We start from the raw sequence: 19,126 nt of genomic DNA on the forward strand, positions 1-19,126 counted from the left end.
CCAGGAGCACAGGACCTTAGGGAGGAGGCCAACAACTCTCATACAAGCTGGAGGGGACTGGGGCAGACAGAGGGCTGTGGGGATGTGGGGACAGGGGACTGTGTTAAATTGTGGGTGGGGTTGGGGGAATCTTGGGTGTCTGTGAAGCATGTAGTGACTGAACTGGGTCTCAAATGACAGGATTTCCAAAGAAGGGCACAGGAAGACAAGAGAAAGGACCATGAGTTCATTTCAAGGCCAAACAAAGTCTTGCCACAAGGCCCAGTCCATCCACCCTGCTCGCCTCCCAGCTGCATCTCACCTCCATCTGCACCCCAGCCACACAGGCTCTGCTCGCTCTCATGCACTCGCCATTTCTTCACCCACCTCAGAGTCTTGCAAGCTCTGTCCTCTCAGTTTGGTGCATCGTATTCTGCATTTTGTTCAGTGCTACAGTCTGGATGTTTGTGTGTCCCCCACATCCATATGCCAAAATTCTAACCCCCAAGGTGATAGTCTTAGGAGGTGGGGCTTTTTGGGAGGTGATCAGGTCATGGGATCAGTACCCTTATAAAAGAGGCCCCAGAGGGCTGCCTTTTCCCTTCCATCATGTGCGGACACAGAGAGAAGGTGCCATCTCTGAGAAAGTGGGCCCACATCAGACACCAAATCTATTGGACCCTTGGTCATGGACTTCCCAGCTTCCAGAACTGTGAGAAATAGATTTCTGCTTATAAGCTGCCCTGTCTGTATCTCAGTCTGCTCAGGTTATAACAGCCCCAATGAACTACAATACCACTTAACACTTGCTCATGGTCTGGATCTCTGCTCCTGGCCCTTCTTCAGGGAGCCCTCCTGGATACTCCTCCTACCCCTTTACGTGCTCTCAAAGCCCCACACTTCTCTCCTCCATAACACTTATCATGGCTGACGTTTATTTGTGTGATTATGGGTTAATGCCCATCTCCTTCAGGGGACTGTAGGGCTGGGTGAGCCTCACCACGGATGCTGGCACAGAGCCTGCACATGGCAGGGCTCAAGGAACAGTCGCTGAGTGGATGAATAAACCATCAAAAGTTGGCTTTGGCAGCTTAGGTGTCGGGTATGTTCAAGGCTACAAAGGAAGCCTGGGACCTCGGCAAGATTTTAAATGCTAGGCTGAAGTGTTTGTAGCTAAATAGGCAGACAGACAGGGAGGGGCCCCAAAGAGCAGGGCAGTGCCAAGAGCACATGATGCCCTGGGATGGTGGCCTGGGCGGAGGGTAGAGGGCTGAGCAGAATCTGGAGACTAATTAGGAGACTGTTGTAAGAATCCTGGGGTAAGAGGGCTGGGAAGCAGCAGAGGGAAAGCAGCTCTGGTTAGCTTTGTGGGGACGACTGACACTCCTCATTCCTCTGTGCATTCTAAGAGTCCCTGGGAAGCCCCGAGCAGCAGCCTGGCATGATGCTGTGAGATGTGGGGAGAAGGAGGTGGAGTAGAGGCTGTGATGCTATAGACACTTCGCAACCCAGGCATCCCTCTGAGGTTCTCTGACCCCTTGGCCCTGTGCAGCTCAGCTTTCCACCCCCAGGCAGAGCCAGGAGAGTCTGCTCAGAGCACTGCCAGGAAAGCAGGCCAGCTGGGCAGCGGGTGGAGGTGCACAGAGACGGAAGGCAGATTACATGTCACTTCGTATTAGCCACACCGGCAACCTTCCCGATCCACCCAGAGAGGGGCCAATTAATTGCAATTCTGAGGACGAGCCAAAAGCCAAGATAACACTGAACCTGAAGGAGACTGCATCTCCTTTCCAGTCATGAGCAGATCGGAAGGCCTTACAGAGGGTCAGGTTTGCTTACCTGTGAGGTACATCTCCTCTCCTTCGGTGAACATCTGGTGGCAGCGTACACACCTGGCACAGGTTGGGTGGTAGTGCTTCCCTCCTGCCTATGGAAATGAAGAGATGAAGCAGGAGGTGAGAGCCAGGGCTGCTGTCTAGTGGGGCAGATTGGGTTTCAATCTTTCCTGGGTACATTAGTGTTGTTTGCATCTTCATGGCCCTAAAGTTGGTTGGAGTTACCCAGGGGAGTCCACAACCATCTAAAAGCCCAGCCAGGAAGCTTCCTGATTCACTCCATGGGTCCCTGATGGCAGTTCAGGGGACTTCCCTGAATACCTGCTCTTTTATTCTGACACTGGGAAGGACCCTTCAGAGGCCACTGGTCCAACCTCCTCATTTCCAGAGGAGGAAACAGGCTTGCTTTGAAGACATTCCAGCATTTCCCCAAGTGAGGGGCCCTTAACACCAATGTTACATGAAATGATTTTAAGTGGTACATGAACTTGGGATTTAATAACATTGGATCAATGGAAAAAAACAAAGATCCTTTCAGTCCTCTATACATTCTTCTGATTTTGTCAATGAGGAAGTACCAGTTCGGTGCTCATGTGTCTTTAACATCTATCCAAAACTCACAAATCTGCCTTTTAAAGAATGAGAACAGGTGTGAGGCTTGGAACCTCCTCGTGCAGTAGAATCCAACTAGAACTCTATTTTCAGGTTATATGCAATATGGCAAGTGATACTGGCTTTCCTGTTATGTCGTGTATAAGTTTTCTTACATATAAGGGGGCCAACTTCAAGACAACTTAAAGTATTATGGAAGAATAAGCACACGAGGCTCCCAGGCATGGCAAAAATTGTGAGACTGGCACACAAAAGACAGATTTTTAGAGCTCAGTGGGTGATTTAGGACCCATTGTAGAACCCCCAGATCCCCAGGCCAGTCCTGTGAGTCTTGCACCTGGGTGTGTCCAGCCCTACCCCAGCTCACCCCAGTGTGGCTTTGGTGAGTGCCTTTCCCTATTTTCACTTTCCTTCCCCATCACTATTTAAATTAAAAATAAAAATAATTTGCAGCTGCAAAGACTTCCATGAGGGGAAGAAACAGCCCCTGAGAAGGGTGTGCCTCAAGGGTTCACCGCAAGCCAGCAGCATGTTGGGTCCGGATCGGTGTGAGCCAGTCACCAGCTCAGTACTCGCTTCTGGAGTCACAGTTCTGACACCAAAATCCCAGCCAAGAGGGCTTGTTGTAAAAGGGACCTTGAGTGGTGGCTCCAGCATTTGTATATGCAGGGGCTTGGTGCAGCAATTGGGCTGGCAGGTGGGCCTTGTTTGAAGAAATATTTTGCAACATCAGGGCAGGGTTTTCTTTGTGGGAGGGTAATGCCCAGGGGAAACTGATGGATGTTAGGGGTTCTTAAAGGTCCCTGTCCAAGCCGTCACTTGATGTGATGCTAATGGGTTCCTTCCAATTCAAAAATTATAACTGCATAATAAGAAGACCTATTTCCAAAGTTAGGTTTTTTTTTTTTTTTTTTTTTTTTTTTTTTTTTGCTTTTTTTTTTTTAATGTGGGGGCAGTGGAAGATTGTTGAGACGGGCTTGCCTATTCTGGAGATATTCTCTCTATTCTAAAAACTTAGCAAGAATGTGGGAAAGGCAGATTTTTACAAAAAGAAAAAAATCTCCAATATTCCTTCTTTCCCCCCGTTTGTTTATATGGCCTCGCACCAGTGAGACAGTGTCCTTGTCATCATCAAAGCAAATATGTTCAAACTTTGGAAGGAGCCTGCTATTTTCCCAAGCTGGAATGTGTGGGACTGATTCCCTTGTACCATGACAAGGATAATCGGTTTAATTAGCAGCCTCTTCCTACTCTATGTCTCTTTATCATTTCGATTATAGACCTGTTTTCCAGTGTGGCAACAGCGCCTTGGCAAAACTGAAGCCTAGCATTTTCCTAAATGTCATGCCCCACTACCTCGCCCCAGCTGAAAGAGGCTTCATGCCCATCTCAGCACCCCCAGTCTTGGATGGTGCTGAAAACAGTTTGAGCAAAGGGAGGTTAGGGCAGCCAGCACCCAGAGTAAGTAAAAACCACGTCAGCTAGCTGAGATGAGCCATTTTGTCTATTAGTGAACTGTAATCAGGAAAATAGTAAAGAAAAATGGCAAAAAATTGGTACCTCAAAACACAGCCCTATTTGAGAGGACTGAAAATGGCAAACCAGGTTCAAAAATATAGCAACAAGTAACAGGTTGTGGTCCTTTTTGGTGAGGAAACAGACAAGGATGGAAGAGTGACAATGACAGTCATTGAGCTCTGTCACTGAGGAAGGGACCATGGGGTGGCCTAGGGAGGAAATGGGAAGGGACAGGATGAAAAGAGAAGGAGAAACAATTTAATTGAATGCCTGCAGTGTGCCAGACGATGTGCTGGGCTCTACCTTAGGCCACTGTTGTTCCTGCATGGCCATCATTCTTTCCTTCTTCTTCCAGAAACAGTCCCAAGCCTTTCCTTGGTGGGGCTACCTCTCCTCCATATCAGTCCACAGGGTTAAGTAGTGCTGACCTCACCAATGAGCACAGTTAGCCGTCCAGGGATGGGCCTGAGATTGTCCAATGAGAGTTAGTTCCAGAATGCTTGCTGAGCTATTAGAAAAGAGAAGCTCTTTTTTCCATTGGGGATGCCGGCTGATAGAATCTAAGCCTGGGGCAACTGGTGTCCAACTTTCCTCTCACCAAGAAGAACCTCCTGAGAATAAACTCAACCTGGAAGAAAGTAAGCCAAGATGGCTGGGGATTCTAAATGATTTTCCTTAAGCACTGGATCCAGCTCCTGGGCTTTTTGTTATGGGAGCTGAGAAACTTCCTTTCTGTTGCAGCCCAAAAAGTCTTGACTAACATGTTCATTAGGAATTAAATGACAGTAGTATTGTCTATTGATAGATACAGACTAAGAGGACGTATCTTGCTTAAGGCTTCGGAGCTAGAAGTGGTAAAATCTGAATCCAAGTCTGTTTTACTGCAGCCATGTCTATTTCCTGACATCATGCTAACTCGAAGACTCACGAGCGGGGCTGAGAGCTGTGGGTATCAGTGTGGATATAGCAGCCTGGAGTCCTAGATTTTAGCTCTGTCTCTACCAGCAGTGCTGCCTGTGACCTTGGAAAAACACTGCATGTCTTGGTCTCACTTTTCTCATCTGTAAAATGAAGAGGTTGAAGTAGTTGATTGCTAAAAGTCTCTTCCAGCTCTAAGAAAAAAAAAATCAATAAATTCAAGATGCTAATGGAGCCCTGTAGAAATGGAATCAATCAAAACTCAGTCACAAGAGCTGCCTGGGAGGAACAGTCTACCACAACGCTAAACAACAGTAACTCTCGGGGAAACGGCAGCTGCCACCAACAGGATTTCAAAGCAGCTTGGAAATGCTGAACAAATTCCCATCTGCGGCCCCATCTGTAATCTAAGTTCTTTCTTTCTGGAAAGAAAAGTTTCCTTTTGTGCTATTTCCCACTCCATTGACCCTTCAACCTACTACACTCTGGATGCCTCTTCCCTACAGTTCTGCAAAGCCAACAAACGACTCTTCTGAAGGTGAACTTTCCCACATCCAACAGCTTTTCCGCAGCCCGCGCAGTCCTTCGCTGCTCTGCAGAGTTTGACCAACACTCTGACCTCGCCATGTTTTCTGAAGCTCCGTCCTTTCACTGAATCCCTGATTCTCCTCCTATATCTTCCTCTGCTACCTCCTCAGTCTCTTTTTGAGTAGCTTTCACTGTAAGCAGCTGCTCACCAAGGTTGGTGTCAGCATCCTTCCTTGCTCTCTTTCCTCTGTCTTGGAAATCCTGAGTGGTGCTATTATTCAAAGCCTCGTGTTTATAAGATTGGCTCCTCCAGGCTGAGCTTTGTTCCTGAGCTCTGATACATGTTTCTTTTCTTTTCTCATTTTTCTTGCCTCGGACAGGATCTTGCTCTGTTGTCCAGGCTGGAGTGTAGTGATGCAATCTCAACTCACTGCAACCTCCACCTCTCAGGCTCAAGGGATCCTCCGGAATGGCTAGGACTACAAGCATGCACCACCACGCCTGGTTAATTTTCTTTGTTTTTTGTAGAGATGAAGTCTCACTATGTTGCCTAGGCTGGTCTTGAACTCCTGGACTCAAGTGATTATCCTATCTTGGTATCCCAAAGTGCTGGGATTACAGGCTTGAGCCACCGCTCCCAGCCTCTGATCCGTATTTCTTTTTTTTTTTTTTTTTTTTTTTTTTTGAGACGGAGTCTCGCTCTGCCGCCCAGGCTGGAGCGCAGTGGCCGGATCTCAGCTCACTGCAAGCTCCGCCTCCCGGGTTTACGCCATTCCCCTGCCTCAGCCTCCCGAGTAGCTGGGACTACAGGCGCCCGCCACCTCGCCGGGCTAGTTTTTTGTATTTTATTTTTTAGTAGAGACGGGGTTTCACCGTGTCAGCCAGGATGGTCTTGATCTCCTGACCTCGTGATCCGCCCGTCTCGGCCTCCCAAAGTGCTGGGATTACAGGCGTGAGGCACCGCGCCCGGCCTCTGATCCGTGTTTCTGACTGCCTTCTGGAAATACTCCTGGGACTTCAATTACAACCCATCCTAAATGGTACTTGCCATGTTTCTGCCAGATCAGCTTTTTCCCCTGTCGTCCCCAGTTCTGCCAATGACACCAGACTTCCTATCCCTCAAAAATAGGTAATTCTTTGGTGCAACTTTTAGCTGCTTCTCCTTCAATCCTCATGTCTGCAAGCTGCCCCTCGGTTGCAGAGTGATTGGAATTCTACTTCCATAGGGCTGGGCACAAGCGTGGCTTCCCTCTTCATTGCTACTGTACCTCTTGAGTCCTTCCTGCCTGGGTCATGCAGGGGCCTCCTCACTCGTCCCTTCCAGCTTCCTTCCTTCAAATGTAGCCTGTGTACATTATCACGTCATCCTCCCGGAAGCCCAGCTCTAACCAGGACGTTCCTGCCCAGTCTCTCCACAATGCTCCCTTGCCCAGTGAGTCACATGTGAACTCCACCCTGGTATCCCGGGCCCTCAGAAACCCACCCCCAACAACCCTTCCTGGACTCATGCCTCGTCCTCTGCACCGCACTCCTTACGGCTCTCTGGAGATGCTTAAATGTTTCCCAGCACTGTTCATTTGTTTATATCTCATTGTCTCTGACTCTCTCCGTCAATTCTCCACATAGTAACCAGAGGAATCTTTTTAAAAACATGATCTTATCATGTTAGTCCTTGGTTTGAAACTCTCCAATGGCTTTCCATTGCATGCAGTATAAAACCCAAACTTCTAAACATGGTCCACAAAGTCCTACATGGTATGCCATATATGATATACTCCTATATTTCATCCTCTGCTACCCTCAATTTGTAGAATTCAGCCACACTGGCAGACTGGGTCAGCTATTGTGAGCAGAATCATTAATTCAGCCAAATCTGGACACTTGGTTGTGGTTACCATGAGTGCTGTGTTGAGAAAAATCCTGCAGCCACAATTCTGTGTGGGTTCTCTGTTTTTGAACGGGTCAAGCTCATTCTTCCTCTATCTCCTCCCACCTCAGGCCCCTTCAGGGATGGCTTTCATCCTCAGGGCTCTGCTTCAATGCATGCCCTCAGAGAGTTCCTTCCTGGTTGCTACATCCCCTTCTGCTGAGTCCACATGTGGCGGCAGAATTGTTCTCAACAAAGCACTCATGGTAACCACAACCAACTGGCCAGATTTGGCAGAATGAATGATTCTACTTACAATACCTGATCCAATCTGATCCTCTAGCTATTGTTAGATGGAAAAACTGAGGCCTAGAAGAGCAAAGATACTTACTCAAAATCCAAGCAGGAGTTAGCAGTAGAATCAATATTAGAGCTCAATTATTCCTGTTAGGCTATTATTTTTCCTTTCCACTGAGCTCTTCCCTGTTTCTAATTCATCAAGGTGGGTGGTCCCAAAGCATAGGAAGATAGCTTCTAGACCCACAGGGTATAGGAAGAAAGGCCAGAAAGGCCAGGAAGGCCAGTGCACAGGGGCTCAGCAGGGCCTCAGCAAGGGTGTTGCAGGTTGTCTGTCACTGCAGAAGGAGTCATACACTGAAGGCTGGGGAGAGGCGTTGCCATGGTGATGGACCCGCCAAAGAAGGGCTTAGGGAGCAAGCTGCTAGACAAGCTGACTCTTAAATCAGCACATTACCAAATACTAAAAAAAAAAAAAAAAAAAAAAAAAAAACCATAAAAAAGATTTCCATCCTCCGGCAGGGCTGGGAGGAAAATCCTAAAGTCACTCTCTCGAAATCTGTCTGGGTCCGAATCAAAGATACAACTGATTTTCCCAGCACACTCTATTTTTTGAACCAGGAAGAATTTTGTCCACCTTCTCATTTTGGGGTTTCCCAGAGATCTCAGCAAGGTTATCTGCTGAAGGTCATGTAGCAAGCAAAGGTGGAGGAGGTAGAGGCTATAGAAAAAAAGGTGTGGGGTGACTTTCTCCTTCTTCTGTGATGACTTTTTGGAGGCACAGGTCACCCTGCCACATCTTCACGGTTACTTATACCCACTCACCTCCAAGACTCTGCCACTGATGTATCGGTCACAAGTCTCACATTTAATGCCAAACTGGGCGTGGTAGTCAGACTCGCAGTATGGAACACCATCCCTGCAAGAAGAAGTTCACACAGGATGAGGAAGCTAGAGAGGATCAGTGAGGGTGTGCATGGCAGTTAGATTCAGGACCTGCAGCCTGTGGTGACTGAGCCAAAGTTCGATGCTCCTCCTTTAATAAACAATTTCATCTGTATGAAAGAATCATCTGACTGTGCTCCCAGATCAGTGTATGACAGGAAGCCTCCTGGGACCACCTCCCGTGTGCTCCATTTTTACCCAATGCTTATCACTTGGCGGACAGTGATAAGATTGTTATCTCTTATTCTTATACTACCCCCTATAACTAATAGCCACTAACATTTCTTGCTGGTGTGTGCCGGGCTCTTTGATGGTGTTTGACGAACAACACTTTGAGTCAGAATTATTAGTATCCCCATTGTGTAGGTGAGAAAACCCAAGCATAGAACACTTTAGTAACTTGTCCCAGGCCACCCAGGATGACCTAGAGCTGGGATTCAAACCCAGGTGGTCTGGTTTCTCACCCAGGTTGTCATGAGGATTAAAGAAGATGGGTCCGGTGTACCCTAGGGCTCAGGACAGTGCCTAGCCATACTGAGTACTCAGCAAATGGCAGCTGGAGGTCGCCATGATTGCTGAGAGGGGGTCTTTGAGGAGGACATTTGGTTCTCAATTCTCTAGGACTGATGTAGAGATAATTGGGGGCATCGGAGAGCTTAGCTTAGATTCTGGGCCCTGCCTCGATCTAATGACCAAGTCTAAACTCTGAGGAGAGAGGAACATTTCTTTCACTTTTGGGTGTAAGAGAACTTGGCTCAGACACTGAGAGACCTAAAGGAGAGGCACATCACTTTTCCATCTCGAAGCTGTTGCCCTGTTGAGGTTGCTGGGGGTCCACCCTGACAGAAGCAGCAGTGAGGACTCCTATCTGACCAAGGTCTGGAGGTGTGACTGTGCCCACAAGGCAAGGACTTGTTTGTGAGCCCTTGAGACAAACCTCCCCCAACCCTTTCAATTCCTCCCCCGCTCAATCAGGTTCTCACTCTGTGGGTGCGGGAGGATAGCTCTGCAGGGAGAAAAAGTCATTTGTTAGAAGGTGGATGTGACGAGCCAACAAGATTTGAGTATAAATGCCAACACAATCTCTTTTGGATCCATTGTTGGTGAGGCCTTGGGGAATTAGCAATACACAATTCTAAAAGAGGATGGTAAAATGAGTATTTACTGGGCACTTATTGGGTGCTAAGCACAGATCTCTGAGCCCTTACACAACCCTTTGGGTAGATTATCTTCTCTCTATTTTTATAAATGAGGAAACTGAGACTCTGAGCAGTGGAGTCCCTTGCCAAGGTCACACAGGCTGGGCTTCTACCCTCGGCATCTGATGCCTGAGCCAGTGCCTCTGAGTCCCCTGCCACTCTGCCAGCAGCCAGGTAAGGGGCCCAGAGCTAGGCTGTAGAGATACCAGGTGTGGTAGGCAATCTGGGCTGGGCCTCCTTGAGAGGAGCTCTGAACAATCCCTTAAGTCCCTAGAGAATTCTGATTTAGGATTCCAGACTTAAGCACTCCTGGCCAGCAACGTACTAAAGGCACTCCTTGCTTGGCAAGCATAGAGGGGAATGTCAAACTCCTGCTAGCATGGCATCGAGAGCTCTTGGTGATGTGACCTCAGCTCACCTATGCAGCCCAGGATCCTGCTTCACCTGGGCACATATTTGAGCTCCTATACAGGATGGAGATGTCCAACATCCACCTGCCACCCTGGCCTTGCCCAGGCTGGCCATTCTGCCTAGAAAGTCTCCTTCTTTGCATTTTTGAGTCTTACCCCCACCTTCCACGGAGCTCTCAGAGATTCAAGATTCTACTTCATGCTAGTTAGTAGTCATCTCTTTTTTCTCTGAATATTCACAGCCCTTTACTTGTTATCTTGGACACAGGCAGGTGTTGTTTGGCCAGCATCCATTTCCCCTTCTGCTGGTAATAGTACCTCACCTGGATTTCGCTTTGGAAGCCACCCCTTCCCAGTTGAGGTCCCTGTGGGTCACCAGGGGCTGCTCTCTGGCTCTAGGGTTCAGATCCTCTGGGTCAGTGATTGGTCAGGAATGGGTATGTGACCTAACAGTGGCCAAATCAGAGGCAGCCCTGGGACGTTTGCTGGAGTTCCTGGGAAGGAGGCCTCTTCCTCTGCTAGGCTTGGTATGAAAGCCTGGAGTGTTGGCAATCTTCTTTGCTAGCACTTGGGGAGGGCCAGGTTGAGAACTAATCCACCATGAAGACAGCAGAGAAAGACAGGGACAGAGAGAGAGAGAGAGAGAGAGAGAGAAAGAGAAAGAGAGAGAGAGAGAGAGAGAGAGACAAAAAGATAGAGAAAGACAGAGACTTCTGAAGTACTAATGACATCCTTAAGCCCCTGGATTCCTCCATGCCTGAAGCCAGTGTGCCTCTGGCCTTCCCATATCTGTGAGTTAATAAACTCCTATTTTTGCTTTTAATTGAGTTGGAGTTGGGTTTTCTGTCGCTTAGGATCAAAAAGGTCTTAAAGAATAAAGCTTGTCTGGGCTCCTGATCACACATTCCCTGGTGTCATAATTCTTCATGAATGCAGCATATGTTTCCTGTATTAGAATACAGCGTCTTGACAGGAGAAGCATGTGCATTGCAGCTCTGTGTGCTTGCCACTGCCTGGCATCAGGCCAGAGAGTGGCATCTAGAAGCGTCTGGGGTCACGTGGTATCAAAGCTATGACAAAGGGTCTGTGCTGATAATTGCTTTTAGGTACTTGAGTATATAAAGGTGGTCCCTGGGGCCTAGCAACAAGGGGACGCTTGTCTAATACTGCAGTGTGTGGGTCACTGGAGGTTGGCCTTTCTGGATACCTGTGCACCCATCACCTCCTCTCATTTCCATTAAATTCATTCAGCAACTATGTTACTGACTGTGGGTCAGGCGTAGCTCTCAGGGCAGGGGATATAGCAGTGATTAAAACAAAGCCCCTGTCCTGGTGGGGACAGAGATTAAACACTATTATTGGAGCAAGTTATTTACTCTCTCAAGTCTAAGTACTCAGGGGGGATAAATTCCTCAAAGGGGCAGTTATGAGGATTTAAAGTGATACAAAGTAGTGAGTTCCTTCTCCATAATTAAAGCACAATAAATGGTAGGTAGTATTACTAGCATTATTACAAAGTTACCAGGGATAAATATGTAATTATCAACGGTGGCAGCCTGTGTGAAGGAAACAAACAAGGTACTCTGAGGGCCCAAAATGGGGCAGTAAATGAGAGATGGCCGGAGGAGAAGGCATGGGGACCGAGACCAGAAGGGAGAGAAGGGCCAGCAGGTGTGTGAGGAACAGGGAGGGTGTCTCGGGCAGAGGGAACACCCTTGGGAGGGTCCAACAGGGGAAAGAGGCTGCTGGGAAAGATGCCGTTTGGCCAGAGTGCAGCAGCAGATGGAAAGGAAGGGAGATGATGCTGGAGGTGGGCACGGGACCGATGGGGCAGGCCCCACAGAATGCAGATGCCCAGGCAGCTGGGGCAGGAGCGGGGGGACCCACTTGCTGATGTACTCCCCGGTGAGGATGACGCTGCAGGTCTGGCACTTGAAGCAGCTGACGTGCCACTGCTTGTCCAGAGCCAGGAGTGACTGGCCATGTTTGATCTCCTCCTTGCACCCGGCACAGTCTGCAGAGACAAGAGGACACTGCTGAGCAAAGCACCCTGGGCCCTTTGACCCCTGCTATCTCAGGCTCACATTGAGGAAACCCCTCCCTGAATGCCAGTGTTCCCATAGTTGCTCCCACCCTGACACTGGCAGCTGCCCAGAGGCTCTCCCAGGGGAGAGGAAAGGCCACTGGAGCCCTGGCCTCTTGACAAGGGGTCTTGGTGTAGGGGAGAAAGAAAGACCTCCCTGCTTGTCATCAAGACCACATTGTTCACTGAAAGTGGACCCTGCGCTGCTTCCAGCCCTCCTCAAATTGCTAACTAAGCTCCGCTGCTGTCCATGACCTTGCCATCTGTAGTGTCAGCATCACCTGGAAGCTGACGGTGTGCAGCATCGCAGGCCCCACCCAGACCTCTTGAATTTTAACAAGACCTCCATGCAGAGTGAAGTTTAAGAAGCACTGCTCCTAGTTTAAGAAGTTTAAGAAGCACTAACCTTAGCACTTAGCCCTAGGTTGGGCTAAGTATACATTTTTTCAAACTCTTAGGCTATATACAAAATGGCAAGGGCAGTGTTTATATTTTGTGGTTAAATCTATTCCTTTGCCTAGCACAGTGCTCAGCCCATAACAGGAACTCAAAGCATATTTACTGAATGTGTATGAATGAATGGGCCTGATGGTACCCAGGCAACAAAGAGAATTTCCATGCCCACCCCTTCCCCATTGTGCTTCACACATTGAACATGTGCCTTCCCAGGTGGCAAGGATTATAGGGCCTGATAAGACTGTCCCAAACCAGAAAGGTGCTCTCACTCCCTGTCATGGTCACCCTGGAATGTGAGTTGGGGCCAACAGAATGTGGGCCAAGCCTAGCATCAGCTTGTTGCTCAATGAATGTCTGGAGAGGGTCCGGAAATGGAGCCAACATCCAAGGCACTTGGCAACTGCTGGGAATTCAGGCCTAGCCAACTGGATGATCCACTTTGGAGGAGGAAAGGGTCATGGGGCAAAGTTGACCAGAGGAAAAACTTCTCTGTTGGCTCCATAAGACAAATGCATACTTGGGAGTAGTGAGGAGAGCAGAAACTGCATGTAAAGTTAGGGGAGGCTGGCTGGACAGCCCCCACATCCAGCTGGGAGACTGTCCTAGAAGAAAAGATGATGTGTCTGCAAATCTAGGAAGGGTGGTGGGTCCAGCCAGCTGTGCGGAGGGTCTGGGGCCCTGATGAAGTGTTTGTATGAGTCAGTTCCCACAGTACTCCGCCTCTTGGCTGTTACATGCCTTTCTAACATCCCTTAGTACAAGTTGGGGGCAGAAAGGTCTCTATTTGCAAAACGCTTCAAGCCCCAGGCCTTCAGATGGGGGTTGGGAGAAGAAAGAGTTTTGGGATTTATCTCTCTTCCTTTCTATTCTCCTGGGGTAAGTCTATAAGTCTATTTGCACCCCCTGCCCAATAATTAGACTCCAGAATGCAATAACTTAGAGAGGTCAGGTACCCCCTTGTCTTTTACAGATAGACAGGGATCTGAAATGACTTGTCCATGCTCAGTATAGATGAACCCAAGGACTGTAGACACCTGGTCAAGCTTTCTAGGCCACTAATACTGAACTTGTATCTCTGTGGGCCTCCCCAACAGGGCCTCAACATTCCACGGGGGTTCGGAGCTCACAGAGTATTCGGTCAAATATCCCACTCAATGCAGTAACCTACAGCATTCTTGACAAGTGGGCACTCCTCTGCTTAATCACCTCCAGTAGTGGGCAGTTTAACCCCTCCTGAGGAAGGAGTGGTGAGGAAGTCCACTCTGCCCTTGGACAGGTATGATTGTCATGACTGTCTTCTTTATATGGAGCCGAGACTTGACTCCTGTGACTGCTCCCATTCTTATGCATCAAGAATAATCTACCTCTTTTCCCATATGACAGTCCTTTCAAAGAATTAAAGACAACTATAGTTTCTCTCTTCTTTATTCGTTACACTTTTTCTTGCTTGACAAGGTCATCCACTGATCAAATTCACTTGTGGATTCCACGGAGAAAGACGTGTTATTGGCAAACAACACAATTCTCCATTTCTTCAAAAAAAACTTATTGCATAGCTGGATCCTTTCATGGCTACATTCTAGTAATGAAAATGAATCCTATCTCTTCAACTTTCAGTGGTACATCTGAGATGAATTTAGCCCCTTGAGTTAAGCTGTAGGAGATAGTACAGCACAGTGGTTAGAGGCTGGGTTGAGAGTTGGAGTGAGTGGTGGGAAGTTGGCCTAGGAGAGAATCCCAGCTCCTTCCCTTATGAATTGTGTGGTCTCTAAGCCCAGACTTACTCATCTGAATATCTTCCTTAAAACACTGGTGTGAAGGTTAATTAAAATCAGGCCTGTTAGGCCTTAGCACAATGGTTGGCCCATATGTATCCAATAAGTGGTTGTTGTCATTATTATTTCATATCCTCCTGTTTTTAACCCACATTCTGTGCATTACCCAATCTCTGTTCTGAAGTCAGGAGTGATAGTCTTTTTGTAGGGAAGCCTGCTGATTCTCTGTGAGAATTCTGGGACATCTTCTCCATGTGGCTTTTCTTTTTATGTTATACTGCTGCTCCCCCATTATATCAGCTTCTTATTTATTAGGACCTTTTCTCCCTCTTCTTCCTCCTTTTACTCTTGACCACCAGTGGAGCCTCAGGCATGCCACCAGGGAGCCTGTGGGTCTGGTGTAATAAATAGAATCAGGAAAACCACACCCTGTTCCAAGTTGGTGTCTGCAGAGCCAGCTGTCCACTCCTCCATATGTTCCTCTCAATTCCAAAATTACAGTCTTCAGCTGGCAGAATGTATGATGCTACCACCTGTCCCTCACAGATCCCTCAGTTATAAACTGAGGCCTCCTAAAGACATTAGACAGTCATTTTAATCTTTTTTAGACTGTGTCATTCATTCTATTTAAATCAGCAAAAATGAGTGGGTTTTGTGAGTCATAGCAAGCTCCGTACCTTGTTTTAGGCAACTAATCCAGGAAGACTAGACACTTCCCAAGTTGCAAGTCATGTCTCTGGTACAGGGTGTTAAGGGAATAGGATCTAAGGCCAGACTGGCTGCTCTCACATTCTAGTTCCATTATTCGTTATCTGGGTGACTTTGGGCAAGTCATTTATGCTCACTGAGTCTCAGTTTCCTCATCTATAAAATAATCACTCTTATCTCCCTCATAGGGTTGTTGTAATGATTAAATGAAATCTTCTGTAAAAAACACTTAGTGAGGTGCTTGACAATAGTAATAATCTATGTTAGTGGTGGTGATGGTGGTGGTGGTGGTATTGTTGGTGCTGACAGTGTTGGTGGTGATGATGATGACAGTGGTGATGGTGGTAATAATATTGGTGGTGATGGTGTTGATGCTGCTGGTGATGGTGATAGTGGTGATTATGCTAGTGTTGGTGATGGTGGTGGTGATTGTGTTGGTGGTGACAATGGTATTGATGGTGATGGTGGTGTTGGTCATAATGGTGATGAGGGTGGTGATGGTAGTGATGATGGTAGTGATCGTGTTGGTGGAGACACGGTGTTGGTGGTGATCGTGGTGGTGGTGTCAATGGTGTTGGTCATGATGATGGTGGTGATGGTGGAGAAGGTGATGGTGATGATGGTGGTGGTGGTGGTACTGCTGCTACTGCATCTGATTGTTCTCAATGAGGTTTTTGCAGTATTTGGCAACAGTAACAGTTAATCAGTGTTAGCAATGATGGTGGTTATTGCGGTAGTAATGATGGAGGTGGTGGTGGTGGTGGGGATGATGGTAGTGATCGCGTTGTTCGTGACAGTGTTGTTGGTGGTGATGATGGTGGTGGTATTGATGGTATTGTTCATGATGATGGTAGTGATGGTGAAGATAGTGGTGGTGATGATTGTAGTGATGATGGTAGTAGTGATGATAATGATAATGGTGGTGGTGTTAGTGATGATGATGGTGAGGGTAGTGGTGTGACAGTGATGGCAATGGCAGTGATGGTGGTGATGTTAGTGATGATGATGGTTATGGTGGTGGTGTGATGGCAATGGTGGTGATGTTAGTGATGATGGTGATGGTGGTGATATGATGGTGATGGCGGTGGTGGTGCTGTTGCTGAGACTGCTGCTGATTCTTCTCACTGAGGTCTGTGCAGTGCCTGGAAATAGTAACAGTCAATCAGTGTTTGCAATGATGATGGTTATTGTGGTGGTGGTGATGGTGATGGTGGAGTTTCTGCTGCTACTGTTGCTGATTCTTCTCAGTGAGGCTGGTGAGGAAACATTTCTTCTACCTGTGGTAACACAATTATTTTCTCTTGATAGTTCTTGAGTATTTTTCTTGGTCTCTTTGGAGTAGACACTGCTCCTGATTTTCCAAAATATTTTTATTTACTCTCCAGAGATGAAACGTCACACTTGTAGCTTAAAAAAAACCCAATTATTTTGTTCTTCTTTTCCTTTTCCATGATATGTTCTTTTTCTTAGCAATCTCTTAAACCTGGCTTTGGTTCCCTGTATCCCATGGGAGCTCAGAAGGCCTTTCAGCACCCCATCTAGTCAGGAGCTACTTTGCATTTGCAGCATGAATAGTGACCACCTTTGGAGAAAATACCTCTGTAAAACATATCACTGTAGATCCACGGATTGATGTCTTTACTTTGTGAGTAACAAGATAAGCTATAATACTAAGTATGCCCCCACTGGAAACTGCCCAGGTGCTCATTTTCTCCTCTTGACTCACTTTTTCCTCACCTTCTTCCACCTCCTAAACCTCCAAATTATGGTGGACACATTTGGGAGCCTTTCTTTGAAAACGCACTCACATGTGAGACTCCCACATTCAGCTGAAGAACTATCCCACCTAACACAGTCGGTGATAGGTGCAGCACAAATGCACACAGTAACACACAACCCAAACCAGGGGAAGTAACAACCGACCCAGGAGTCTTAATCACAATCTCTTTTGGTGTGCTTTCTATATTAAACCTCCACTCTGTATTTATAGAGCATTTTATACACTGCAATGCAACCTAGTTTGATCCCCGAACTAATACATTTGCTTTCCCCAACACTCCCGTGAGGAAGATAGGAAATTCTATCCCTCTTTCATAACTGGGTAAACTGAGTCTCAGGGAGGCTTCGTGACTGCTTTGCAGCATGCAGAAGTTTGGCAGCCTCCCAACTCAGGCTCACTTCTCCCTCTCCTGCCTCACACATGGCCCCATCAGTCTCTGGGGTCCTCAGCACTGGCCACAGGGTCGTGGTCCCACATCCCAGCCTCCTTGTTTTTCTGTCACTCTGGATGATGCTTTCAAGGAGCTGTGAAGGATAACACTGTATGCACTCAGCCACCTTGACATGGAAACCTGGTTGGAGCAGCGATCTATTCTTGAGCATCATCAAGGACGCCAAAGGAAGGGCTGTGCACATTCCAGGAACAGATCCGATTTGGCTGAAAGGAAGAGGAGGCAAGGGAGGGAGCCTTCTCACTGTCTTTCTCCTCAGCTCACCACAGCTGGACGGACTCCAGAGAAGCCCCCAGGAGCTAAGCCCTGCTGACTCGGGGTGATCTCTGCTCACTCTCTCTGGCTGGATGCAGCCCAGCATGCTGACTCTGCCGGTACCATGGCCAACAGCACCCTGCACCCGCACAGTGATGCAGCACAGGAGGCTAATGGGTTTTCATTGATTCTCTTGTCCAGGCCAGTGAGAGTGTCATATAACATGAAAGAACACTGGAGCCTAGTGTGGCTTACCAAGACCCAGGGGGCCAGGTCTATGTGTGTGTGGGCACGTGCAGCAGCAGTCTGCCAAGGGCATCTGGGAACAATGATTTAGACATCTTATCACTAGGCACACTTGAGTGGGATGGACATCCCACAAATTAGAATGACCATTCTGAGGCGCGCTCCTGGTCCTCAGTTTCCCTCCAAATCTGTGGTTGGTGATAAAACATAACATTCATCATGGCATGACAGATGCTTCCTTTATCCCTAGATGGTGGTTCTGAATCTCAGGAACAGCAAATGAATCACCCAGGAAGCTTACTAGGAATGTTGATTCCTAGGTTCCATCCCTAGAGGTGCAGGGTGAGCCCAGACATTTGCATTTTTACAAGTCCCACAGTGAAGCTGATGCAGTGGTCTATGGGACCTTCTAAGAGGCACTAACACGGTTCTTGTGGTTTGCTCCCAGGGCACCCCATACTACCTCTTCTGTAAGCCATGTCCGCCAATGCTTATTAGTGGAGTCAGTAAAAATTCAGAGCCACTGGTGAAAAAACATTTGATCAGCCCTATTGAGGTATCCATGGGACATAAGATCAGGAACTCAGCTTGTCCCAGAGGAGACATACCATGTGGCAAATATGTGGCACTGGCTACCACTGTTTATGGCCAGGCAGCCCCTCTTCTCTGCATTGTTCTTGTGAAACTTGTGAGTCTGGGCCACATATCAACAGGGTCATGATGCAGGAGGCCTCCAGGTCGCGAACCTCTCCTACTTCCCTCCAGGCTTGTGGGAGCAGTTGGCAGTGCTGGGAAAGGGGAGCCCAGGGAGATCACACCCATGGACAGGGAGATACCCATGGGGAGGACTCACGGCTTGGTCCACGAATCTTGATGGGCTTACTGCTGGCCATGGACTGCGAGCACGTTTGGCACACACATTCTTTACCGCTGAAGGTCACCTTGTCTCCAATGGGGAAAGGCTTCCTGCAAGTGGGATGAGGGAGAAATTCAACACACCCTCTTCTGAGGGATTCTGTAGCTGACCACACATGTGCTCAAAGCACTTTGGTAACACATACAGCTTGACTTCTAGAGCACCACGCAAATTCAAATGCTGTTCACAGTGACAGGCCAACTAAACTGTTCAATTAGGGGCCTGTTGGTGAGAACTGGAGCCCAGTTGGGGTGTTTGTGTATTTTGGGCAGATCATGATGCTTATCTGAGCTTACATGTCTGGGTTGTAAGAAGCAGGGGTTACTAACTCCTCATATACTTGTTCTC

The 19,126-nt window shown here is 47.8% G+C and overlaps 1 protein-coding gene across 3 annotated transcripts in view; it reads right to left on the reverse strand.

Moving 5' to 3' along the window:
- The window catches only part of ABLIM3 (actin binding LIM protein family member 3), a 119,757-nt gene that overhangs the window by 41,039 nt on the left and 59,592 nt on the right, over positions 1-19,126 (reverse strand). For all 3 annotated transcript variants that reach the window (XR_007726470.1, XR_007726469.1, XM_050794008.1), the window contains exons 5-8: positions 18,716-18,828; positions 11,996-12,122; positions 8,380-8,473; positions 1,819-1,906 (exon numbers count right to left, since the gene is read on the reverse strand). Coding sequence is in view for 1 of the 3 variants with exons in the window: in XM_050794008.1 (XP_050649965.1) it covers positions 1,819-1,906; positions 8,380-8,473; positions 11,996-12,122; positions 18,716-18,828 (422 nt within the window). In the remaining 2 variants the exon portion in view is untranslated. The remainder of the gene's footprint in view (positions 1-1,818; positions 1,907-8,379; positions 8,474-11,995; positions 12,123-18,715; positions 18,829-19,126) is intronic.

The sequence above is a fragment of the Macaca thibetana genome, chromosome 6 (genome assembly GCF_024542745.1).
Source record: "Macaca thibetana thibetana isolate TM-01 chromosome 6, ASM2454274v1, whole genome shotgun sequence".
Classification (NCBI taxonomy): Eukaryota; Metazoa; Chordata; class Mammalia; order Primates; family Cercopithecidae; genus Macaca; species Macaca thibetana.